This window comes from Stigmatopora argus, chromosome 9, assembly GCF_051989625.1.
Source record: "Stigmatopora argus isolate UIUO_Sarg chromosome 9, RoL_Sarg_1.0, whole genome shotgun sequence".
Taxonomy (NCBI): domain Eukaryota; kingdom Metazoa; phylum Chordata; class Actinopteri; order Syngnathiformes; family Syngnathidae; genus Stigmatopora; species Stigmatopora argus.
In genome coordinates this window covers 12,296,382-12,324,259 of record NC_135395.1, presented here as the reverse complement: position 1 = coordinate 12,324,259, position 27,878 = coordinate 12,296,382, and the positions used below count along the sequence as shown (strand labels likewise).

General features: G+C 37.2%; 1 protein-coding gene and 1 long non-coding RNA gene across 3 annotated transcripts; one reads left to right on the top strand and one right to left on the bottom strand.

The window, feature by feature from the left end:
- The first annotated feature begins 13,931 nt into the window (after positions 1–13,931).
- adrb2a (adrenoceptor beta 2, surface a) lies at positions 13,932–18,077 on the top strand. Its single transcript, XM_077610164.1, has 2 exons — positions 13,932–14,081; positions 14,340–18,077. Exon 2 carries the CDS (start codon positions 14,340–14,342, stop codon positions 15,585–15,587), a length of 1,248 nt encoding a protein of 415 aa, XP_077466290.1. The 5' UTR covers positions 13,932–14,081; the 3' UTR covers positions 15,588–18,077.
- LOC144082771 (uncharacterized) lies at positions 16,522–27,843 on the bottom strand. Of its 2 annotated transcripts, XR_013303341.1 has the most exons (3): positions 26,927–27,843; positions 18,764–18,866; positions 16,522–16,705 (listed from the first exon to the last, which is right to left on the bottom strand). It is a non-coding gene; the product is annotated as an uncharacterized LOC144082771 (long non-coding RNA). The 2 variants fall into 2 exon arrangements; XR_013303342.1 differs by lacking the exon at positions 18,764–18,866.
- Positions 27,844–27,878: the final 35 nt, after the last annotated feature.

Here is a 27,878-nt window from a genome sequence, read left to right as displayed (position 1 = left end):
CATGCATAAGATTCAGCTTTTACATACTGTAAGCAAAAAAACGTAATTTCACAGTTTATTAAAAAAGATTCATGCCCACTTATGCTAGCATAATGGACAATCTGTGGAAGGAGGCATGTAGTCTGGAAAAATCAACTTTGTAAAAACCGGGATAGCTCGGATATTATGTTAATTTAAGTTTAAATTGAAGACAAATAATCTGGTCAAATCAGTATGCTATCAACAGATAACGAGCGTTTTTAATATAATTATAATGTCTATGTGCATTTTAACAGTGAACCTAATCAGGACAGTTGTGTGACTTGAGCTCAGTAACGTAAAATATAATGGGCATAAAAGATTGACTTGAAATTTGACTAAATGTTAATTTAAAACAATTTGGGGGAGACCAGTCCTTGTCTGAACATTGTATAAATTAATACGCTACAGCTAAGGCATTAACCTAGTGCAAGTAAATGGAAAATGGATGTTATGATCACGATGATGGTACGATGAGTTTAATCTATGACTAAGTTTCAACTTCAGGCAAATCTTAGTAGTGATTCATTACTCTTGTGACTACACTGAATCCTGTAAACAAGTGATAATGTGAGCTCTTATCTATTTTCTCAGCGAGAGTCATCCCATTCTTGACATTTTCTTGTATTCATATCACCTCCTCAGTCAAATTGATAGCTTAACTTGACAGGACTGTCCCATTTGCAGTGTGGGCTATTCTTCCAGAACTGCTCTCCCAATCTCCTGTCCCGCATTCTTTTGACAAGTTGACAAATGGATCTTGCAAAGTGGAAGTCATTGAAAATTATACCTATATCATGACATCCCATCAGTTTTTACTTTAGCATACTTGTGGAATTAAATTAGAATTGAAAGTTTGCTTTAAAGCTCTCAGTGAAATATATAGACATTTTGGCTAAATAATTACCAATAAAATTGTTTCACGGGTTGTCTGCATGTTCCTGATTCTCATGATGTTTTCCTCAATTGAAATACCTGTAAATATCCGTAGCTCTGCCTTTCTATTGGTCAGGACCAATCTGACTATGATTATGACTCATAAAACAGTAACCCACTTATTACGTGTGCTCAAGGGAAAAATAAAAAAACACTAATATGTCTTTGCAACAGACAGAAATGCAAACATAATAAAAACAGATAAATAATTTGTGTCTAATGTCCAGCCATTATCTGTTTAGCTTATCTTCATGAGGATCGGAGAGGGCTGGAATGGAAATTAATGAAACAAAAATTTGGATTTTTTTTTGGTCATCTACTGTATGGCAAATTATTTATTCCAATAATATTTCAACAGTCTTCTCCTCCTGCAGTGCTTTACAATTTGTTTCTTATATCATTAACCTTTTCACTAGTTTCACAGCAAATGTCAGCGTATGGAGATTATCCATCAATCAATTTCCCGATACAGGTGAACACTGGATATAACCGAACTGTTGCCTTCAGAAGTTAAGTCAAGCTTCTGCTAAGTAATGCCTATGTTTCAGGTTTATTCAGGGAAATATATTTGAATATTCAGATGAACTTGATAAATGTCATCTCAGTGGTCTTTGTATAAATATGCGTGGAAAAGGGATACCAAAAAACAAAAACAAATCTGCAAACCTATTTCAGCGAATAATATCCTCCAGTCAAATTTATCCTTGTCCAAATAATCCCTTCTCCATCTTACGCATGCTTTGCTTTCTACACCAAAACCACTGGAATCTCATTTTTATTCAGTGCTCATTGCTTGGTGACAGACTACACCCATCATAAAACATATCAGAATATGGGATCGGTTCTTTTTATATCTACATGACAAGACATCCCCTGCTTTATTTTTAATCATAAACCCTTACAAGCCTTCCTGCACGATCATCATGTGAAACAGTTCTAAATAGTTTCTCTGTTGCTATTCTGTTCGCACCACATGTAGTCCCAGTTACAATTGCCCATTCATAAAATTCCAAGAGTTTAACTCCCTGCAGTGGTAATGGCCGACTGTAGACCATGCTTGAGTCCTTGCTAACTGCCCCCGACACATGGAAGTTGGTGACGAGCCAGTTCGAAACATGACACTCGCTAACGTCAACTGAATGGTGTCTAGCAGCTGTAAAACACCTCCAGTCGCATGACGACACTATCAGTTGAGCACAAGGCTCTGTTTGTACCATGTCGCTCTTTCCGAGTCAACAATTTGTGCCATGTAAAAACTTGTTAGTAAAGCAGTCCTCTGCAAGTTTATATATGCACATTATTAGGAATGCATGTTTAGACTGTAAGGTGTAATCTGATTACAGCTCTTGGGTGCACTTGAAGAACAATTGTCAGTCAGGTCTTATTTGATGTTACAAATATTATTTTAGATGAAATGATACATCCCTCCATTTTGTAGCACATTTTTGAAAATGACTTGAAAAAAGAAAGCGAACACACTGCTATTTTAAAACCTACCATAGACATTGACTGCAATATAAAATTAATCTGAAAAACATGTCACACGCATCTTGTTATGGTATTGTGAGAGATTTTGAGACAATTTTTCCCTCATTTAAAGTCAGCAAAGTGACAAAACAGTCAATTTTTGTAGTGTTCCTTGCAAAGACAAGTCAATTTCAACAGTTTCTCTCTTTTTGTCAGCATTTTTAGGCTTTTTTGTGGCAGTAACTTTTGGAAATTCAAACATCATTCTAAGAGTTTACAGCTGTTGTAGCTCAATATGAGAGAAACACTTTGATGAGGACTGTGTTAAAACTACTGGACACATTGGACTTATGGTTTCTACAATGTTTCAGACCATTACAGAAAGTATATTTAGTCTTGTAAACTGTATTATTTGTAGTTATGATTAGAAACTATATCCAGAGATAAAATACCTCTTTATTTGAGTATAGTTATACACAATAAGTTGCTCTTAAATTAATTTGCAACAATAAAAATGACAAAGAAAATAGTTTACTTTATAAAGCTAACATGAAAGGAAACACGCAAAAAGAAAACTTGGGTGTGTATATTTACAGATTTAGGTAACAATAGTATTTTTATGTAAATTATTTGATCTATATAAGCAAAGAAGTACAGAGGTGATTGAATTCTTTTGAAGTGAAATTGAAATCAATTTAGGCATGACAGCTCTTGAGTCAACAAAATATTGTGCTTTGTTCTCGAGTTGCAACCAGCTTTCACTGAAATATTTATTTAAAAATGAACGGTGCACATTTAAATGCAAAGCATAGCTGGTGGACTCGTGCTCCTATGCAGCACACCATCCAATAATAAACAAAATGTTCAAACTCTTTGTGTCCAGGATTTGAGTTTACAAGTTTCTTCTGAGGATGTGAGAGCAACTGCAGGCAAGACATAAAATAACACTGACCTCATTCTGGGTTACTAAGCGGTTTTGCAATCTCAATTTGCCCCTTCCTCTGATAAGTGCTGAACATTGTGTCTTTGTTGGCTGCAGAAAAGAAGAACTCATTATTAAATGAAGACAGATAGAAATAAATAAATACATACATATATATTTATATATATGCATAGACCACTGTGTCAAAGTGGCGGCCCGGGAGCCAAAATCTGGCCCGCCGCATCATTTTGTGTGGCCCAGGAAAGTAAATCATGAGTGCCGACTTTCTGGTTTAGGATCAAATTAAAATGAAGAGTATAGATGTATATTAAATTTCCTTATTTTGCCCCTTTTAAATCAATAATTGTAATTTTTCAATCAATTTTTTCTGTGTTTTTAGTTCAAAAATTATTTTGTAAAATCTAAAAATATTTAAAAAAAGCTAAAATAAAAATTGTTTTAGATCTATAAAAAAATGAATATTCATGGCTTTTAATCCAGTTCTTTTAATCCATTTATTAAAAAAATCTAAATATTATATCTAAAATGGTCTGGCCCAAAATAAAATCGAGTTAACATTAATGCGGCCCACTAAGCAACCCGAGTCTGACACCCCTGGCATAGACCTTCCAGTGGTATTGTTTGGAAATAATGAATAAAAACTCAATCACCTTTTCTTCCCAATTGCACTTTTAGTCAGGAGAAGCATGTTTAAAATTCCAAAAATGAACTCTAAGATCACCTTTGCATAATGCTTGCAAAATTACTACAATATTTGTCAACCCTGCATAATTTGCTGAGTGACCCATTTCACCATAGCAATGAAGTACACACATCTTTGTTACACGAAACAGGCTACATACACCTTTTGTCACTGCTTTTTCATCTACTCTTAAATGCGTTGTTTCTAGTTTTAAATACCTTTTTTGTATGGAGTAGATGGTAATTTACATTCACAATAATAAGTAGGAATGAACAAGGCACAAAAAGAAAGATATATAGAGAATTTGTTCAATTAAAAACATTCTGCATTGTGTCTTCATCATTTTTGTGCATGTACCATTGCCCTTTCCAATTTTGCCAGAAATCATAGGATGTAATAGTTTCCATGTTTGGGAGTTCTCACTTGCATAGCAGTTTTACACAGGAAATGACCTACATTGAGCTATCAGACCAAAAGTTTGCTGTGTACTTTCATCAACCAAAAAAGAGGAAATGGTACCTTTTTAGTGTCGCACTTTAAATGATAAGATTTGAACTGAACTACTTTTCCTGTTGTGATTATGTGAACCATGAAAAAATATTCCACTTAACTAGAGCATATAAACAGTCCATTTCACATAATTCATAAATCAGAGTTTAATTTTACCTCTCCAGGCAGAAACAATGAGCATGTGAGAATGAATCTGAATGGGGCGAAAGCTTCTAAATAACTTGCTGAAATAATTTTGAGCCTGAAAACTGACAGTATTCTACATCAATGATGTTCTTCGAGTAAAGAACATCACTGTCTCTTCCCAGTTCAAGATGTTAATTGTGCTACTCTACCCTCGACGCTTATTATTCAGCCTGAGCTCGATTTGACCGCTGAATAGTGTCTTTGAAGTCATTATGAGGTCTTTGATGTGCCGTGCTGGTGTCATAATGTGCACTAATGCATCTTGACTCTCCCTTCTCCATTATAAAGACCTTTACATGCGTACATGCTCATTGCTGACCTGCTGAAAAAGCACATTCCCAGGCTCCGATTATAATGAATTCCCCGTTCCACCTTTCAGGATGAACACGGAAGAGGATAGGGGCTGAATTTGCAATATCACCATGACTACATTCTTACCATTAGTTTCCTGTCAGAGGCAAATAAATGGCAAACGTAAGTGCATGGAAATGATGAGCTACATGAGACAATCATTTTCATGTGTCTTCAGTCATCTTGCTGTGGACCAGTAATGGTCGGATATAAATGCGCATATGGTATTCATTCATTCCTTCATTCATCTTCCATTCCGTGCATCCTCGAAAGGATTGCGGGAGCCTAACCCAGCTGACTTTCAGGCTACAAACGTTTTGAAATGGCAGTTTTTTATATTTACTGAGCTATTTTGACTTTCCCACAGTGCTGCATATTGGTCAAACACGTGGGTGCTGTCAAATAAATCATTTTTGTGCTGGCAAAGACAAACTACCTGCAGCAGTCGGTCAATGATGCTAAATATACAGTAAATAAAATCAGATTTGAGCTTCATCATGTAAATCTAAAAAAAAAGAAGCAAAAAGAACATCCACCTAAGCACACCTATTTTACTACAGTTCTTAAGCCCTATGCGTCACCTGTCATTCAGCACGTTATCCTGCCCTGAAATTAACATTCTATCATAGTGCCTTAATCATCTGCAGGAAATTATCTTCAAGGAAAATGGGAAATTGTTGCTCTGCTTCTAATCTGGGCGGCCCGGTGGAGCGAGTGGTTAGCGCGTTGGCTTCACAGTTCTGGGGTCTTGGGTTCAAGTCCAGGTCGTTCCACCTGTGTGGAGTTTGCATGTTCTCCCCGGGCCTGCATGGGTTTCTTCCGGGTGCTCTGGTTTCCTCCCACATCCCGCCTCTAGCCCGGAGTCAGCTGCGATAGGGTCCAGCACCCCCTGCGACCCTCATGATGATGAAGCAGTTCAGAAAATGAGATGATTTGAATCTGCACAAAAGGAAAAAAACCCTCACTTTTTTAAAGTCCTTGAGCAGCTGTTTCTCTCTAAATATATAAAGCTACATTTACAGTTCAAACAATTGTTCTTGCTTTGTTTACATACCTAAGTGGTTATACAATGTAGGTCTGGCTATATATTATATGATTTTACAAAGGGGGTTTGTGAACTATAAAGTTGAAAGACCTAAAAGCTGTCAAATTTGGAGTTTGGACATTTTTTTTGTAGAAATGCCTAATCTAATATTACTATTAGTATTTGGATTTCAAACCATCATGTAACATGACGTCATTTTATCACGGAATTCCTGAGTGAACTATTATATAATGCTTTTTGTTTTTTTTAACTTGGGGAAAGTAATCCATCAATCATGCCCATCACAGAACAGGAAACGGCTAAGAACAGGAATTAAAACAAGCATATTTGTGAGAAGTGAAGAGAAGTGAAACGGGAAATGATCCTGTTACATGTCTGAAAGTTTGTCGCTAAGTCACCATGTGTTTGCTTTTGTATCAGTTACTGATATTTTACAGTACAGTTTGCAATATGATTGTATAATCATGACAGTTAGCTGTAGAGGTCAACGCTTGTCCACGGAAGCTGTGTCAGCATGCTCAGTCTGTCATTGCAGCCGCAGGAAGAAAAAGTGCTGTATTTAAAGCAATGTGAATTTGTCTTCCCCCTTCTCTTTCTCACATTACCAAAATACAAAACATACAACACTCATAAATTATATAAATATCTACAAAAGCAAAAATGATGCCACATACAGTATAAATCTTTCACTGTGTTTAAGGTCTAATAAAGATGGACATTGCAAAACTAAAATAATACTTCATTGACACTGATGCTCTGGTTGTATATATATTATCTTTTTTGCTACAGACAAAATATCCATGGAGGTGCTTCAATGCACATTTCTGTTCCCCATTATTCTGATTTTATATTGATATTATGATTCATTACACAATAGGCTAGAAAATGTTAAGCAAATGCCGATGATAAATGTTCATAGAAAGTATATGCTTATGTGATTGTAAGATTGCCCATTACTCATGATGGTTTAACAGTGGGTACAAAGCATCTTACAGTGCATTGGGTCTGATTTCAAAGAAGTAATGGGATTTTCAGCAGTCTGTGTCCAATATCATACATCGTTGATATAGGATACAGGAGTCATCCTTGACAATTTAAATTAAATCAACACAAAACCTCCATTCCCAGGCCAATTTCAACAAAGGTTTACACAAATAGATGCTCTTTACAGTCATTTGATGCATCTTTGAAGTCAATGAATACCTCAAGTTTGGAATACGATTGACACTAAAACCATCTCCATTTGCAAGATGCTGTTGCTGCTTTCAGTTATGAGAGTGCTACAGCGTCAACGCTCATGATGGCAATTTATTAGTCCTAAGAAAAATAACGTGATAAGATCTGAAGCAATTCCATGGAAGCATTTTCACAGCGTGCCTGGGCTTTAAATAATGTATACAATTATGACACTGAAAGGTCTCTTACTCAAGCAAACATTAATTATGATTGAGGCTTTATTCATCATTGGGCCTGTCTTATATTTGCATGTGTGTTTCCATCATGTGTTCCCTGGTACCAGTGTGAGTGATTATTTTATTAGCTAAACATTGACGTAAGCATGCACTCCTCAAAAATATCATTAAATGACGCACAAGGAACTTATCTCCAGTGGATGTGGGGGCATCTTATACTCTATCAGAATGTTTTATGTGGTGTCTTAATTTCCAGATCATGGCTTTTGTGTCATGAATCAATTTGGGGACTTGACAATGTGACAGTGAGATACATATAAAATGCTTTGGTGGGCAATGAACAAAAAATATGTCTATTTTATCCCCTTCAAAAGGTGGTTCAAAAGGTTGGTCAAAAACAGATGAGGTATTGTTTCCTTAATTGGTAAAGTCAAACCGGCCTGTTTACCCGTAAATCACTGGTGGAGTGGGCAAGGAGTTCCAGTTAACGACATTCCGCCTTGTTTTAGTCATGCAGATTTACTTGGCTATGCAAAACCACAGACAACAATCTGCACTCTCTGTGTCTGAAGACACTGCACTTTTATCAGGAGGAGCTTAGTAATTAGACATACGTACTGCATGTCCTACTTGTTTGGGGGGTTTAATGAAGATATAAAAATAGCAATTGTGAATGGTAGCAACTGTTCTGGTTGCTAGGGGAATAAGGCTCACTATTATTGGTCACATAAATGCTGAGTAAACTTTAAAGATTTGGTCTGGAGATGCTGATTTTTTTTCATGCACTCTCTCTGTTTGTGAGCAAAAGAAAAACTGGTAGCCCTTGTTTTATTTATGTTTCAATTCACTAGTCTTTAAATGAGAATAACAATAAGAATTTGAATTTTTGACCTCGCAGGACAGTAAACACAATTCAATGCTAGGGATGTTTCTCGAATTATGAAAAAAATGAACTTTAAGGAAATCATATTTTTATATTTGATCTTCTGAGGATATGTGGTACAAAAAATGTTATGTCATCCCTCAGTGAATCCCAAAGCATATATTTAATGCTATAAATCAATGTACTTCTGGTTGTATCCATTAAAGATTAAAATAATAGCCTTAGTGGCACGGTGGTGGAATGGTTAGTATGTCGGCATCACAGTTCTGAGATCAAGTGTTCGGTTGCCACTTTAAAGGACACTTTTTTATCAAACAACTTTGACAGGTTGCTACACTGGGTGATTTATAGCATTCACCTTTCAACCTTTGCAAGTCAGATAGTACGTCAAATGCCTGTGCAAGGATCAATAAAGACTGGGGCAAGACCCATGAGACCAAAAGATTTGTGGACCAAAGCAAAGACAGAATGTTACAATGCCCTAGATTGGAGAGTTTTCTTTAATATCTTGTGCTGTCCATTTATTGGTCAGTCACATTAACGAGAACATGCAAGGTTGGCAAAGGGAGCGAGCAGCGAGGCGGTAATGTGGACTCAATTGCAGGAAAGAAATGAGGTAAATCAGGATTGCAATTGTAAACTCCAAAAAGATTTATTTGCCAAAAAAAACAAAAGCCTATTATGTACAAGGAAAACCTACGAAATTCTAATTAAACAAACAATGAAGCAACAATCCGCAAGGGAAAACATACGATGCAAAAACAACAAAGAGATAAAGACAGAAAAAAAAACAGTGAACTAAATAAAAACAAATTCACAAGAGAATAAGGAACACCTTGACAAGACACAAGCGGCTTAGAACCGTTGTTTGGTTAACACAAGGGAAGGGTTGATGAGAACTGATCAGAAGACAAGATAAGAACTAGTAAGACAAGGAAACAAGACACAGCCGGGGACAATATAAATGTAAACAAAACCAAAACACCAACGCTGTCAAAACGAGAGGAAAGTGCCTTCAGTGTATGTAGAAGTACACATTTTCTAGACTAGGAACCATGATGACCAATCTGAGCTCATATACTCAAAGTACAATGTAATGACTATATACATACAGTATACTTTGTCTATCCTGATACACTGTTTATTCACAAAAATAAAAAAACTCCCCATTCATGCATATGAATTATGTAAACATCTGTCTACTCTTCCATACAACGTAGTAGCTCCTGTCTCAGTTTACATAACTACATACGTTCCCATTAATATGCACACCTAACATGTACATTATGCATCTCCGTCCATTCATATATAAACATTGTGTAGACATTGGTGTAGTCATTAATATACTCATGTAAACATTTGTCTGCCTACCGCCCACAGTTGGCTGAGAAAGGCTCCAGCACCACCTATGTAGCTTGTGAGGATAAGCGGTGCAGAAATTGAATGGTTGTTTATAATATGAGACTGAAGCGGTCACTACATTTTGGGAACAAAGGTCATAGGTCAAAAAAAGGAATTTCTTCCTAACGCAAGAACGATAAAAGGGATTATTTTCAAACTTGCAGGATATGTCGGTAAGATGAAACAGAAGAGTTGGCGTGATGAGGTCAAAGGTCACATTGATCAGGCACATGACGAAATAAGGTGCTTTGAATTTGTCAATTTAGCAGCAATCTCCTCTCTCTGAGTCCTGCCCTAATTTTAAATGTCTTTGTCAGGTCACGTCAGGACACTTGATGACATCTCTCATAAACATTCATTCATGTTCATGACAACTGTCATGTTATGATTAGGACAGTCTTATGACAGTGTTATGATAAGCATTTAAATCGTTTAGTGAACAGATCTGTTGTTACGGTCTTCACATTCACAGAAGAACACGACAGTGTTCGACAGAAAAACGCCACAAACTGGACAAAGAAAATTTAGCTATAAAGCAACTTGTAAAAAGTATTTTAAAAAAATGTAGTGGGGGATGGACTTTACGGGGCCTTTTTATTCTACCTACCCAGTCGGAATAGTGTGTGAATGTCTTCAGAATTACAACACGGTTATGTTATCATAATCATGGTAATATTTAAGTGTGCGTAAAATGTGAGTGAACGCACACATGCCACCATTTAAAGGGCCTCTGATTATATTTCCAATGTTCTTGAGGCTTTGCCTATGTTTTGCTTTCGAGCAAAGGCCTGAAGGTTTTGCACTAACACTGCCCACGATTTCAAATTGATCATAATTCCTTCCATCTTGTCTAAGGCGCCAGTTCCATCTGGAGAAAAACACCCCCAAAGCATGATGCTATTACACCATGCTCTGCGAGAGATTTGCTATTCTTATTATATTTTTTCTCAAATTTACCCAGCTAACTATGGGCACCAGGCAGGTAACACCCTGAATTGGTGGCCAACCAATCGCAGACAGACAACCATACACGCAAAATGGTAGACAATGCGAAAACATCATTTGATACATACACAATATACTGCAAAGTGAAACAACCATATGAATGAAGTATTTAATGGAACTGGTTAACCCTAATCCGCTTCGCCCCCGAGAATACACAATGGGTTTAGAGGATTTCCAGTTTTTCCTGTATTTGAGCAGAGTTCTAATGTGAAACCATGCATGTATTTAATTCCCTAACCCAACAATTCAATGTTTGAAATGAGTGACAATAGTTGAATTAACAGAGTTCTGCTTCTGTATTTTACCTGATTTAGCTGTTAACAGTTTTATTACATACGGATAAATTATACTTCATAATTGACAATCAATATGGGTCAAAATATGTGGGTGTAGCGGCAGTCCACAACGCAAAATTTTTACTAATTTGCGCTTCAGGACTTGTTGAATTTTACTATTTACATGTACGTACAAAACATTCACATTTTTATTCTGGATTAATCTTAAAATAAATGCATTTGCCCTGACTAACTAAATAATAAACAGACTGGCACAGAAAGTGAATGGAGTCACTGATTAGAGATTACTAAAACGTTTTTTATGTTACATAGTATGTTTTTTTTTAATTAATGCATGTGGCTTGGAAAATGCATGCAAATTTTAGCTTGATTTTACTTGTCAAAAACTGTGACCTCTATTGGTCAAAACAAAGGCATTGCAACTATTTGATCATTTGCACAAAGGGAAAAAAAACCTACAAGTCTGCTCTGACTGGAATAATGACAAATATTTGCTCAAATTTTGTTCCTCTCGTTTTGACTGGCTGTAATTATCTTGCTGTTTACAGAAACGGTGCTCTTACATTCTTATAGAGTGACTCACATGGGAAAAAAATTGAAAGGGTTAACATGAGAATCAAAATGAGGAGAGAATTTTTTGGACCCTTGCAGTTCCTTTCAATCCCCTGAAGAAAAAAGTGCTTAAGGTATTGTTCTTCTTGCATTACAGGAAAAATCTATCTTGGGTAAGTTAGAAAGGGAAGACAAGGTCATCAGAGTGACACAACAAAGTTTCAAAAGAGCAGAAAATATATTAAAGGATTTTCAAACAGCAATGTAGAAGGTGACAGGATGGTGTTTAAATGAAATTTTAAATACCGAAAACAGAATGTCATTTCCCCATCTTACTTTATGCAAAAGAGACATGACTGCCTGCAAATGACAGGATGCGGTGAGATAAATATCACACCGAGGAAACATGACATAATTAATCAAACATGCAGAATCCTTTTGAAAAACAAGCAGGACCGACATTTACGTTTCACATGGAAACCATTTTGTCTTTACGAGAACAATGAGAAAGTAGGTCAGCCCTATAATCCTTGAGAATTCATTAAACCAATTTTGAATATTGATATTTTAGCAGTTGCTATACAGTAAATCAGCATTTGATAGTAAACATAATTAACTGTCGGTCTATCAGTCACGAATTGATCATTTAACATTAAATGCATTGAATGTAATATTCTTCATGATACTAACCTTGATTGATGGAAAGACTTTGAACGACATTACATGACTCAACACATGAGAGAACAAGGTGGACTTGATTGGATCTCCATTTGCGTCACGGGTCATGTGGAGCTATCTAAGAGCTCATTGTGAAGCAGAAGGATGAAGAAGAGCGCCTGTGGCACCAGCACATGCACCTCCCTGAAGCATCATTGAGTTGCTGTATAAGACAAAATGTAATTTAGTCAGAAATATATACTGTATGTACACTGCTTTCTTGTTAATAATCTTATGGGAATGCTTAGTATAAAATAACAATTACACCGCCACTGAGTATGAATCGATCCCACGCTAGGCTTGAGGTGAAAGAACCACTGCACCATAGAGGCCTATAAAATAAAGTATCCCTCCAAATTACCATAACTATGAATGTTTTAGAGCAGGACATTAGAATTGTATAAGCACAGATACATTGAAATGAATGGCTTGCATTCAAATAATAAAGGGATGCTGTATGAAACTATGAATTCCCATTGAAATACTTTGCTGCAAGACTAACCTGTTCTGTTCGTTAAACGCAAGAAACTGATATGGATCATTTGATTTCTTGCCAATTTCAGTTCATAGTCCAAAAAGTCCATACCTGAAGCCTTTACGTTATCATCTGAATGTATACATAGTAAATGTTAAGTGCTTTCATCATCAAAATTATAGTTAGGGCTTAAGGCCACAGCATTGATCATCAAGTGAGAATTTTGAGAGAGAAAAATTCAAGGTTAGATTAGTCATTTAAATCCAATGTTTGGACTCAGCAGCGTGTTGGTGTGCATGCTACAGGCTGTTGAGTCGGCATCGAATAGTGTGCTCTCATGCACACCCTTGAGTGTGACAGAGTACCATTTGCTTCACCTCACTGTTTTATCTCCAATTTTGTGCAATCAGCAGGACTTGAGACTTAGAAGTTGCATTAAAGGTAAACATACTGTAGTAATGAAGAAGTGACGAGAGATGGAAGCGGAAAGTCTTTCAGCAATGCACACTTCCTTCCTCTTAGTGCAGTAAAGAGGAAGGTCTGTGCCAATAAATTATTGAGGGTGGTACTGAGCTCGCAAATTGAACAAACACCTGACTTTATTATATTTTTTCCAGAAAGGGCACCACTTGTCTAAATATGCTGTATGGACATGGTGTATACAATAAATAAGCACATATTTTGCAGGGATATTGGCAATAACAATATTTAAATGAGCTTAAACTTACAACTTGGATAAGATGAGCGTATTTTCATCACTAGTTTAGAGCTAAAATCGAAACAGTTTCCACATTCAGACTACAAGCATTTGAAATTCATCATTAAACCAGGAACAAAGTGGTTTGATAACATTTAGGTTATAGAATTTGAATCATTTGTGTTGGAACCTTTTGTCTTATGTAGTCAGAGCTGCAGGGAAAATGTGTTCACACTCTCCAGAGCTCCGAGCTCCCTCTGCTTTATATCCTCCCTGATTGGCTAGGCCTCGACTGTGATGTCATCTGTGCTATAAGGGCACTGACAAACAGCCTGAGAGACACATGAGAAGCTGCACCGCCAAACTGAGGGACAGACTGAGTGAGACACCAGGAGTAAAAGAGAAAGTGCGTGGAAAGAAAGACGTGACATTGGTTTGAACTTAAAGTCATCAAACGGTGACGTTTATTCTAGGAGGAAGTTCTGGAAGGAAACCACCTGTGGAGGTTGGTACTTGTTTCATAGGCAACTTGTTAAACTGCCTGTAAAACTGGCCTTGCTGAAACTTTTTAGAGTTGAGCATTATGTTTTCTGGCATCATTTTGGGTGTAATTTAACCAACAGTAGACATGTGGGTGTGCATTTCCCAGGGCTTATTTTGTTATAAGATTTTCTCCTGCACGTATCATTTACTCTGGTATTTTGGTCTCAGCAGACCACTAATAAAATGATTGTTTTAATGCAGCTTTATTGCTTTTCTTCAGATGGGCAGTCCAATGCCACAAGTGTACCTCAACGAGAGCCAAGAGACGATCAACACTTCATCAGATCCGCGGAAAAATGAAGGCTTCAGTGAGGCGACAATGATTCTGCTGGGCATGATAATGTCGTCACTCATCCTTTGCATTGTTTTCGGCAACATCCTGGTCATAACGGTGATCGCCCGCTTCCAGCGACTCCAAAATGTCACCAACTGCTTCATCACCTCTTTGGCTTGTGCAGACCTGGTCATGGGTCTCATCGTGGTCCCTTTTGGTGCTTTTTACATCATCTTCAGTAGTTGGCACTTTGGTAGTTTCTGGTGCGAGTTCTGGACGGCGACTGATGTTCTCTGCGTGACCGCTAGCATTGAGACCTTGTGTGTCATCGCCATAGACCGTTACTTAGCCATCACCTCACCCTTCCGCTACCAGACCATGCTGACAAAATGTAAGGCTCGAATTGTGGTGGTGCTGGTGTGGGTCATCGCCGCATTGATATCTTTCCTGCCCATACACATGAAGTGGTGGATATCTGACGATAAGCAAGCAAAGGAGTGCATCGAGGATCGCACCTGCTGTGAATTCTACACAAACATGGCTTACGCCATTACGTCCTCGATCGTATCGTTCTACATCCCGTTGGTCATCATGGTCTTTGTGTACAGCCGGGTTTTCCAGGAAGCCAAGCGCCAGCTCAAAAAGATTGAGCAAAGCATGGGGCGGTTTCACAACAACGACAACTTCAAAACTTTGGAAGCCAACCTCGGACGTGGGCAGAGAAAAGTGAAATTTTGTCTGCGGGAACACAAAGCGCTGAAGACGCTGGGCATCATCATGGGCGTGTTCACCTTAAGCTGGCTGCCCTTCTTTCTTCTCAACGTAGTAGTTGCTATATGGAAGGTGGAAGACATTGACCTGACTTTTAGGATCCTCAACTGGATAGGCTACGCAAACTCTGCCTTCAATCCGCTGATTTACTGCCGGAGCCCGGAGTTTCGTTATGCCTTTAAGGAAATTCTCTGCCTCAAAAGGAACCAAACCTCCAAAGCGGGACCTTTAAATGGATACATCTACGACAGACACAGCTGGCACAGTGAGCAGCAGGGGCGAAGTAAAGGCAATTCGGAAGAAAGCGATGCCAATGAGGGCTGTTTGGAGCAAGGAGCATGTGTTGACAGTGTTGAGGACAGGGCGGTAGACTCCAACGGGAACTGCGGTAAAAACCTCACCATTGTAACAGCTGTACTATGACTTTAGCCCAAAGGGCACCTTTAATGTTTACACTGCTCTCATGCGTCCATAGACTTTGGCAGGTAAGAGCAATCGAGCAGCATGGTAGAAGCACAGGATTTTGCTTTAAGGAAACTATATTTATCGTGTTACAGAAATACTGTTGGCAGATTTGACTCATTCATTCTGTTGATGTTACATCTACCTCACCGCATTGTCTTGAATGTGATCTCGAACAGTAGCATTGCTACAGAATAGCACTTGCTGTTTGAGCTAGTCTTTGTTTTAAAAAAATAACTGAAACTGTTTTGTCAATAAGGATGTATCGTAAACGTCATCTGTGGTGCTTTTATTTATAGACTATATTTTGGAAGAAACATTCCACAATTATTCCGGCATCATTTTGCCTTCATTGGGTTTCCTTTATTTCTAGACAAAGAGATAGATGAACAACAGGTATGGGATCATTCTCCTGAAGGTGATTTGTGAGGCCCCCGCGAAGCCTGATCTGCCTTTTACAGCCTGCTGCTTGGGAGGTTGTGTAGCAGATACACTGATAAACAACAGCTATCTCTGTCTCGCCGGTACAAGCTGAGCAACGCCTGGGGCCATTCTCTGTTGGCGTTTGTGATAAAACCTTGCACATTTGAAGAGCAATCAGTAATTTCATTATCAGTACTAACATTTCCCAATAAGCTTACTCTTTTAAATGTTGCCATCGGCACAGGCTGGGCAAGCAATTACGTACCTTCAATGCACTGGCTCATTTGAATGTAATTCCAATGGATGCTCACGTGTTTTGTTAAATGTGTTCAGTGAGAGTACCGTGTTTACATGAGTGGGCGGGCGTTCATGTTTTTTGTGTGTACGTATGCCTCCCGGTGGGTAGGAATTGCCGAGACGTAACAATAAGCCGTAAAGTGTTTAGTACTAATCAATGACAAGTCACAAACAGTTCGCATTTATCACTTTAGCGACATTTTCCAGTCCTCTATGAAATCATCCAGAAGAGTCTTGGCAGAGTGTTCTTCCCCTCGGTGTGTGTCTCCAGGAAGTGCCCCAATCCAGTTGAGCCCAGCCCAATAAACAAGAGTAAATCCATTATCTCCACTGTCAAGCCACAGGATCTGATCTCCTCCCTTAAAACAACACAGCCGTACAAAGTTCTCTGTTTAAATGCCGCTGTCGACCAAAAGACCAATTTGAAAATGAGTCTTATGATGACAGGAGGTTTTGGTAAACATAGCTCACATTTTCAACCTAAATTGCTTTGGGGAGAGGGGGTGGTCTTTTGACTCAGGTTCCTTTGATCACAGAGACAATTTGCTAAATGTCGTAAGAGATGGCAAAGGTGGAACACATGGTGTTAGTGACCTCTCCTTTTGTAGATGTAGCCTTGCCCCCGGTCTGGATGAACTTTGTATGTCCGTGCACTGTATAGCTTAGTTCAAAGCAGCACAGCATAGCTAATTGACGCACGTATGGGGGCATTGTACGTCGGTGTGTCAAGCCAAAAAAATATGCTTTTCTAGGCATTCCCTGGATGTATTACAAAAGAAATTCAAGGGTTGAAAATCATAACAAATGCTCCACAGATGTCTTTTCACTGTATTCTGTCAAGTAAAAAAAATAATAATCAAAAGGCGCTAATGATTCCTGACTGTTTATATTTATTTATACACACCATGAACTAAAGCGGTCAATCTGTGTCTCACTATCACCCTTCAAGTTTGTACAGAACGCAGCTGTCCTATTTCTGGAAGATTTACAACGCATTATATTTGGCATGGTATATCGGTCTTTGTGCTGTAAATATTTCCTTTCCAAGTAATCTGTTTGATTCAAATGTTGGAGGCTTTGAACTACATTTTGTAGTATACCCACACTGCTCCCTCCTGGCAGTGCCCTCTCCTTGTATGTCAATGCTGCATCCTGAATGGTTACTCTTCATCTGCACATTACATTATTGTTAAATGTATTTGCAATTACATGAAAAGCAATCATGACTGCATTCATTGTCTGGAAAAAGTCAATTAAAATAATCAAAATGTAAATGACTAAAGACACTTACGTTCATTTGCATCAATCAAAAGTGGTTTAATTAATATGCCACTGCAATTTAAATGAAAGAAGAACATTGGTATGTCTATAATTATGCTTTTAGAGAACCACGAAACATTTGGCTGAATTTTATAATTTGAATGAAAGAACACCGCAGCTTACAAAATATTTATGCTATTAACATTACCTAAATGTTATTGTGATTTTGGATTGTCATTTTGGATAATGATTGTCTGGTCAAATGATGTGGCTCATTAAGGTGTTAATTATTAATCCTAAATATGCTTCAATACGTGTGTGAAAAGTAGCCGCTCTCGCGGTTTGATGTTTACTTGATGTTTTTCAACTCCTTTGTGCACAAGTTTGGTTGTGGGTGGATGTCTGTTGTGTTGCATCATGTGATCTTATGTGATATTTATGATAAGCTGAATAAATTATTTACATGTTGCACGTTTTGTTCTTGTTTTGTGATCATTAAATTGCCCATCAAAAGAACTCTTCTTTTCTTGTGGTGTTGTTAAATGCAAATTTGTGTTGTAATTATGTGATTGTTATTAGACTGAAAATTTGTTTTTCCATCAAGCGTTCCCTCATTTTGTTAAATGATATGGAATGAAAAAGGAGGAAGGAAATAAAGGTCCTATTAAATTAAATTGCCTTTACTGATTACAATTTCTGGTAAATACGCACATTTCATATCCAGTTAAGGAATCCTTAAATCTTTAACAAATAAACAGCAGCATGTGATGTCTTTATCACCTGAGAAATTTGAATGCGTCCATGAAATACAATGAATCTGTGGTGGATTGGTGAAGTTTATTGAAAATGCAATTAAAAATCAATTAACTTGCAGATAACACACTGCTTTGTTTTATGAGCATGCCACAAGGGTGATATAGTGTATGAAACCTGTGTACAAGTATACAAGTGTTTTGATCGTTCATTTGCGGTATAATTTATATTACTATATTCAATTGTTAAAATCATTTAAGTTTATGTGTCATTTGTGTGTGTTAAATACCTGCAAATGGAGGACTCGATATGTCGAACCATTGTTTGATGCAACCACCAGGAAGGGGAATAAATAAGACAATTATCCAACTATTATTTTTATGTCACGAAGTAGAATCTCTCACCATGGCAGGTCAGAGACAGCTCACTGTGTAATGTCTGTTAAATGCTTTGTGTCCTTATCGTTTATCTTAAACACCCGCGCCAAGTCTTGTCACTGCGTACGAGCTGAAAGGAGAGATGAATGACTTAACGTCGTGCAAGCATCATTCTGTTAATTCCAAACAGCCACAGAATGTGTTTTGCTTTTGTGTCACTATCAGTACATCTATATAATTCATCTATATAGTATGAAACCTCCTATAGAAACATTTTAGATGAGCTAGATTGGGTTAGAGGACCAGATGTTCATGACCTTGCATGGGCTTTGCAATACAAGAAATACTGATGGAGAATGATTGGATGAAAAGGATTAAATGATAATAATTATTCATTCATTATTGTCACTTATCCTCACAAGGGTCACCGGTGTACGGGAGCCTGAGCTAGCCAAAAAGTAGTAGTAGTAGTAGTAGGCAGGGTACACCCTGAATTGGATGTCAGCCAATTGCACAAAAAAGTATATTTTCAGTATTATAAAATATTCATTCAGTCTTTTCTTGTAAATAATTTCATCTCAGAAAGTCAATATATGACCAAGCATCCACAAACATCATCAAACACACTGGGTGGTTGCCCTTTGCTCTGGCATAAAATGCACAGTATAGTCAATCCTAAAACAGCCACATCTAGAGAAGTAACTTCAATTCTGTAATGTTACAAAACATAGCAAAAAAGGGGATCCTTGATACAACTTGTCCATTTTGATCCAAATTTCTACAGTATATTTCAGTTATGCTTTTAATTTCCAACAGTGAGAGCGCCTGTGTTTGAAAAGTTTGTCTTCGGAAGATAGAAATGTCCCACGACGTTTTGGCGGCTTAAGTATACAAGGCACCATCATGTCTGCAATCCCGATGCTCCCAGAGGATTCCCTCGCATATGAATGTGCACAAACAGTTGCATGTAAAATCTCACTGGGGATTCTTGGTCTTGTTCTGAAAAACTAGCTCCACCTGACCTGAGGTTATAAAAGCAATGATGGGCTTTGATTATGCCAAAGAAAATGTAATAAAACATAGCTCTAAACAGCCTGTACAACCCGCTTAAATAATATATTATATACTAAATTGATATTCTAAGATTAAGACTAAAACAACATTATTAGAAAACCATAATACAGCTAAGTAGTGCAAAATATGGGTAACTAAATGAAAAAGAAGAAAGCAAATTAAAAATCAAGGAAAAAAAACACTTAAAATAAGTAAGCCTGTGTAAAGAGGTGTGTGTATAGCGTTAAGATTTAAATGTGGTAAGAGTCTGAATTTAATAATGTAATGTGTTAAAGTAGATTGAGAGACTTTAATGGAATCAAAGAAATGAATGAAAGAGTGCCATTGAAGATAACAGACAGTCCACAAAGGAGTTATCGATTAGGATGAAACAAAGTGTTGCAAGAGATTGGATTTATTACCAATGATTGCTTTTTTCAGTGTACTGTTTGTGGAGAGGGTGGAGGTATCCAGGGAGTTGGTTATACGAAGCCGAGTCATCGTACCCTCCCCATATTTCAAAAGTGTCCCTGGAGCCCAGGTGCCCAATCAAGTACTGACAAACAATTATATAAATTACTGACGTCAAAGTGATGGTTCCAGGGCCAGATTTAGATAGCAGTAATAATGTTCAAGTTGTACATGATTAAATATACCTTTTAATACTATAACTGCTGAGAGATTGATTATGCTACCGTATCTGTATGTTGGTGATGAAGGTTTAACTGACTTTAAGTATTGTTGAAGTGGAACCAGTAGTAAAAAGTTTAAGAATCAGTGTTCTAAGTCATACTTGGAAATTGATTTAGGCCATTTCAGCAATATTGCACTGAGCAGTCAGGACACAAATGGATTTAGGTGTTTCCCTCTATAGTGGTTATTCATCCATCTCACTTACAGATTTATTTTTCAGTATAAAGGCAATGTTACGTGTTTCACATTAAATGCAGTAAATTTCAAAGTCTACACATAACCAGTCATGATTTTTCATGCAATTGCATTGCATATTGAGCCTCCTCCCTCAAATAAAATACAGCTAAAGAGGATTAAAGAAGACAAATCAACAACAACAAAATAACCTCTATAATTTAGGACATTATGTCTCTCAAAAAGGGCATTAAAAAGAAATGGCTGCCGCTGACAAAAATGGAAACAGCGACTTTAAATTCATCCTTGTACTTTCTCCCTAAATTGCTCTATTATCCCAGCAATAATAAAAAGCAGACATAATTGGTTTCCAAGCAATCAATGTTGTTTTATTCTACCCCAAACTGAGTAAGGGATATTGTATTCTTAATGATAACTAATAGCATTTCTTGGGAACTCACATTTGCCATTTTTAAATCCTTGTTCCATACCAGTTATATCTTTTTGCTCTTACAAGAAAGAGTACTTTTTTTTTTAATTGAGTGCAGAATTTTCACAAACATTTAATCCTTTTTTTAGTTTCCAGACATCATGTTTCCATCCTTCCAGAGGAACTTTGTGAGTATTATTAATAGGCAGCATTGTTTTTGCTGAGGTGTTGAAATCTTAAGGTTGAATTAACTACTCAGCTTCTCTGAATACAATTTAAGACTAGTTTGCAGCAAATAAAGATTGACTCAGCCAGTTTGACAGCTTTACACTGTTCTCCTGAAACAGTTACTGGAAACTCCTTTTACAGAATAATCCAAAACAAATATAAATTTTCAGACACACCCCTTCATCAATCAGGGATTGGGTGACTATTTTTATTTTGCCCTAGATCTTAATTAACTTCCATTTAGATTTTATCAACAAAGAGTTGATGGGAATGATTCATTCATTCCCCTGACCTCAACCCCATCAAGCAGAATTCAAAGACATTAATTACAACAGCACAAAATACAGTAATGCTAAATCTTAAAGTTGTTATTTTAGTCACTTTTCACTTCCTCCTCCACTTCATTTGCATATTTTTTCCTTTATTTTGTCAGTACACATGGATTTTGTGTGTCATGTTTGCATACCTGTCAACCTCTGCCGATAACTGCCCTTATAAATGATTATGATTCCCCTTACAAACCCCCAAAAAACCTTACAAACACCGTACGGTACCGTACGGTGTTTGTAAGGTTTTTTGGGGGGTTGTAAGGGGAATCATAATCATTTATAAGGGCAGTTATCGGCAGAGGTTGACAGGTATGTGTTTGGAAAGCAAATTGCCAAGCATGTCCAGTTGAATGTAAAAGGTGTGTACGTGTAGTTATTCGCTCGCTCTCATGGTTATTCTCATGAAACGCAGGACGTTTCAAGCGGACACACAGTAACTCAACTGAGGAGTGCATAGTGTGAAATGGAAACTCGTATATAACATGAGTCTATGTATTAAATCAATATGGCTGTAGGGGGAACTAGGCTGTAGGATTTCTCTCATCACTGTAAGCACCATAATTCTTTCGCTGTTGCAGTCCTGGCTTTGCATTTTTGTCATCTGAGCTGCGGAGAACTATTTTCACTAAAGAATTGTTTGCTTGCGATTGGATCTGGATAACAGATTTTCCCTAGAGCATAGGGCATCAAAAAAATCAAGTCACCAGTTTGATATAAACCGTTGCAATTATTCTGGATAAGGGGAGTGTTGCAGATGATTATATTTTCTATTTATTGTCATCGTCTTGACGCAAGCCTCATTCCCTGAAATGTGATTAAAGCAACATTATCTACCACTGAGAAAGGTTATGACAGTTTTCTATGTTGTGCCTTTCTGTCTGTGATCCTTCTTTGTGCTGACATTCCTAAATCAAGTGTAAATATTATTAAAATTTAATATACGCAGCCTAAATCTGACCCACAATGCCTACGTTTTATGCCATCCCTGTTTTTGTCTTAAAGTAATGTTGCATTGTAGATAATTTTCACATTGGGAACGGTGTAACCTACTTCTCCCATGATGTCTAAAAGTGACTGAAATTTATATTTATATTTATATATATATATATATATATATATATATATATATATATATATATATATATATATATATATATATATATATATATATATATATATATATATATTTACTTCTACATATCTCTTTAAATAGATTACATTATGATTTGGTGCAAACATTTGCATATTCTGATTTCAATTATATACATATACATTATATCCTTATATCTCTTTAATACGCTGTTGCACTCAAAAATCGCCACCAGCCTATAAATCATGTTCACTCTCAAATTGAATGTCGAAAAAAATCGCTGACTTTGTATACACCGTTTTCAAAGATTCTGAGGCCTCTGGCCAAAAGTGACAATATGCTTACAACAGCATAGTTTGTAAAATGGATCACACTTGGAACTGTTTCATTTCTTGATGAATTTAAAATATATTCTAAATATTAAGGTCAACAGAATGTTTTAAAACATAACAAAATCCTACATGGGGTGCTCAAAAAGAACAAGCTACTGGCTCCCCATCATGACAGTTTTTAGAGCTTTCCTAAATGACCTACATGCCTTGGGCTCACCATACATCAGCAACCACCTCCATCTCTAGACCCCAGCCCGGAAGCTAAACTCATTTGATACCGGTCTGCTCTCCTTCCCAAACACCAAACTCTAGATGTTTAGTGACTGAGCAATGACTGTCGCACCCACTGTTTCTAGAACTCCCTCCAGACAAAAACCGCATGCAGCTCTTGCTAAAAAAAAAAAGAAAAATCTTACAAACTCATGATCTTGTCATACCAATGAAAGCAAAGATGTTGTGTTGAGAGTTAAATCGTTGAAAATGCTTTGATGCTCAGTCTTTTTTCAGGTGCTTTATCTGTATTATTGCCACACCTGAAACACCTGTACTATCTTATTCCGAAAAATAGACAACAACAATGGTATACATTTCTTGGTTGTTTGACCTTGATGGTCATGAAAATGTGATGCATTTCACTCACAATTAAGGCATTGCTTATGTTAAAGTGTAGTCATGTTTCTTTGTCATCAATTCATAATTTCAGTAAACTCAAAAAGCCCTGAATCTGGCCATCGATTTGACATTTTTGATTGATTGTGGCTGCTAAAACAGCCAACAGCTGTTTAGGGTCATAAATGAAGACAAATGCCAAATTCAATGCCCTCAAAACTTTTCCCAGCAAAAGTCTACGGATATTTGATACTTGCACTAAAACACCATAGTTACCTCACATGCTGTTAACCACTTTAGTCCCTATTTTTTTTTACCTCACTTCATTTTTATTGTATATAAAATTCTTTATGACTACTCCTTTATTGTGTGCACTTTATGGTGAAGCTTTAAATCTCATTGTTCTTGCATAATGACAATAAAGGATTCAATTCAATTCTATCCAAATCATAAGACTACAGTCAGTTATCTATGAATGCATATAAACAACAGGTTCCTAGAGCTGCCATTAAATTTGTGAAAAAAAACTATAAGCCACTTTTGAATTTTATGGAGTCTTTAAGAGCCATGCAGTCGGGTCATAGACATATTACATGCAAGTGGGAAAGTATGAAATAAAGCTACCACTGACACCGACTGATATTCATCTTTGTGTGAAGCTGTTTCAAGTGAGTTAAGTTTGACATTCGATCAAAAGAATATTTTCAGCCATGATGTCCGCTTACCATTCAATGAGCTGCTCTGTATTTATAGATTCGACGTGTGGCTGGAGCAAGATGCAGACCTCTTGCTATCTCTTATCTAGGGACAGTATGTACCGAGCATCAACTTGGCATGCCACTGTGCTGAACTGGAAAATCATAACAAATAATCTTACTTTAGATATTTAGATGATTATTCAAATTAAGTTTTAAAAGAGACTACTCACATTATTAAAAAAAATACAATGTTATTAAGGTGAACTCACTTAACTTCAATTAGCTCCCTGTCACCCACAACGATATGGAGGAATCAGTATAGAAAATTGAATGTTTGCATGGGTGTTTTTATTGCTTTATCCATAAAATGAAGGGAACTTATAATTGTCACAGTGTAACTACAAATCACTCACGCCTCCAGTTTCTGTCCAGGGAGGAAGTAATAAAAATTGAGAATCAATTTCACCTACTAAGTGGGGGACAGAAAACAGATGGAAAACCCGAGAGCAAGACAGTCCAATAGGAATTGTATTGAATTTTCCTCTTCCTTTCTGGATGATTTTAGATAATGCATATTTTTGGGCGTAACACCTGTTTACATTAAGGCGACGAGAACTTATCTATCCAATAGCAAAAGTCAAGAACGTAGAGACGATACCATGATACACGCAAACGTAGAAAAGACCTGTTAGGAAAACAATGTTGAGCACTCAACCAAAAAGAAAGGTTTGTATGAAAACATGAATAACGAATACACTGTATCATCAAATAGAAGTACATTATTTTAAACAAAATAGCGATCTATCTACACTCTAAAAGGACACAGTGGATAAAGAACTAATACACCGTACAATCAAACAGAAGAACCTTTTTTTCTTAAATTAGCGATCGATCCCCACACTAAAAAGGCGCAGTAGATAGTCACACAATACAGATAACTGGTAGAAAAAAAATCAAGAATACATTTTCCCAAAGGTCGGCCAAATTACTTTTTTTTAACAGTATTTCACATTAAGGTGATAATATCAACACAGCTCCATATTGAACCTAAACCCTTAGGGCCATTTTTTTTTCAGTCTGCTCTTAGATTCATTACTAGCAACAGCTATGCCATCGGTTATATTGCACTTTAAATCAGGAGGGATGGGAACCTTAATCTGTAAGGCTCAAGACTTTCAAATAACCGTTTAGCGCTTGCGCTTCCCAGACTAAGATTAGATTTAAAAGGCACTTTTCTTTCTTTCTTTTTGTTTTACATTCCTCTGGAAGGCTCTGGCTTTGTCATACATTAATGGTTAAAAATCTGGCCATACTACAAAGTGTGTAAAACAGACCCAGTTGTGGAAGGAGCTATCACAGGACTCCATCTGTTGCCTTATCAGGAGCTCATGCAGACATTGCCATAGTCGGCCACATTTTGAGTGGGCTTGAGGAAATTTGCAATGGTTGACTGTGAGTTAATTTCCCTTGCATTTCTAGGCTCTCGCTTTCCCTTTTTTGATTTATCTTAATTTGATCAATGATGGCACAACAAGAAGACAATTTCATTCATTAAGGTGTGGACTGTATAATTAGTGAACCCTAATTTTCTGAGGCCTGTTTATCAGTTCATACTACTGTTTCTGATGCCACACATTCTCCAGATATGCTTTATATGGTGCCTTGTAACTTATTATTCAGTGCAGGCCTGCATAGACTTGGATTATCTCCCAGGAGAACGCTCACTGACAATCATACTTTTTTGGGGTTTATGGAATATAGATAGAGCAGCCGCTTGAGCGCACTTGATTAATCCCCCATGTTGGGACTTCTACAGTTCACAAGTTGTGTGTAAAGGTCTGCTTTCTGTCCACTGTCAAAAAATCCCACATGGTTTGGTTAAAACACAATTCCATCCCAGCCAAACAAGTGCACTTATGCACCCCCCTCAAAAAAGTGTTTTAAAAAAAGTATGGAAATATTTTGCCACCTGTTTTATGAGTGAGTTAGTGATGGAAAATTCTGCAAAAAGATATATATACATATCTTTATATATATTTATTCATTTTCCACCCACCTATAGTCATTAGGGTCACAGGGGTGCTGTAGCTTATCCTAGCCAACAATGGGCAGCAGGCTGGGTACACCATAAAATGGTTGCCAGCCAATCACAGGGCAAAAGGAGACTAACAACCATGCACTCACACACTGATACCAAAGACACATTTTGGAGCGTTTAACCAGCCTACTCTGGATCATTTGGGGGTGTGGGAGGAAACCGAAGTACCTGGAGAAAACCCACGCAACATGCACTCCACACACAATATTATAGGTGAAACTAAATTGTGTGCCTGCGAGCGCATAACAAATGATTGATACCTCATAAATCATGCCTTCTGGTTGATTAGTTTGGGACTGTCTATCAAATCAATTACAGGCACAAGTTGGGTGACTGTTACTCTCCATGATACCCCGACCTCCCAGATTAGTTCAAGTAGTATGGAAAACATTTTCCCAGATATATGACAAGGACAAAACATTGGAAAAAGGTTAACTCAATTTTACAATTACATACCACAGAAGAGGATTTCTTTCTTCATTGGGTCTCATCTTCTTGCGTAAAATATATAAAAAGATGTAAATGTGGAAAAAAGAGTTTACAGCAGAGGTCTCAAAACCAGTCCTCGAGAGCTGCTGTGGGTGCAGGTTTTTGTTCCAACCGATCCAACACAAACAGTTTAACCAATGAGGTTTCTGCTGAAAAAAGAAGCACCTGACTGCAATCCACTGATTGCACTTCTAAAATACCAGATTGGTGGAAAGGTTTCCTCTTACATGTTGGAACGAAAACCCGCACCCACTGCAGATCTTTCTGGAATAGTTTGGGGACCCCTGGTTTACACTTTCACCCTTCTAGGTTTACTTATGATTACAAATTGTTCCAAGCATGTTTATCTGCAGTTCATGTTTGCATTCAAAGGAAAGTAAATTTAAAAAGGGAAAAAAATAACAGCAACATTCTGGTAACTACTTTTAGAAAAAGAACAACTTCTATGCTTGTTTTGGCAGAGTTGAGAGCGGTTTAGAATTGCCATGCCTGTGAGCAGAGAATGAACACAGAAAGGCTGTTCAGTATGCAGATTGTGAATGCAAACACTTAGCCGCCTGTTAAATTACAACCCACTTATCCTTCACTAATCCTGACCAATTGTTTTTCATAGTTTGGACTTATATTTTTATCATACATTCTCCCCAAAACGCTACACAATAGCTGACAGATTTACTCTATGCTGCCAACATTTTCTTTACATAGATGTCACATTTTATTACAATACATTGCACATGCCATGCAAATCAGGTGCATATTCATTGACCTTATCTGGAACCTGTTGCAAATGATTGGTGCTGTGAGGGTGGAGTGGATATTATCATGTTTTGATTTTGACTGCTCCCATCTGGTTAAACTGGAGAATTACATGATTAAGCTTAAACCTAGTAGTGAGTCCTGACACTTCCTATGTACTAAA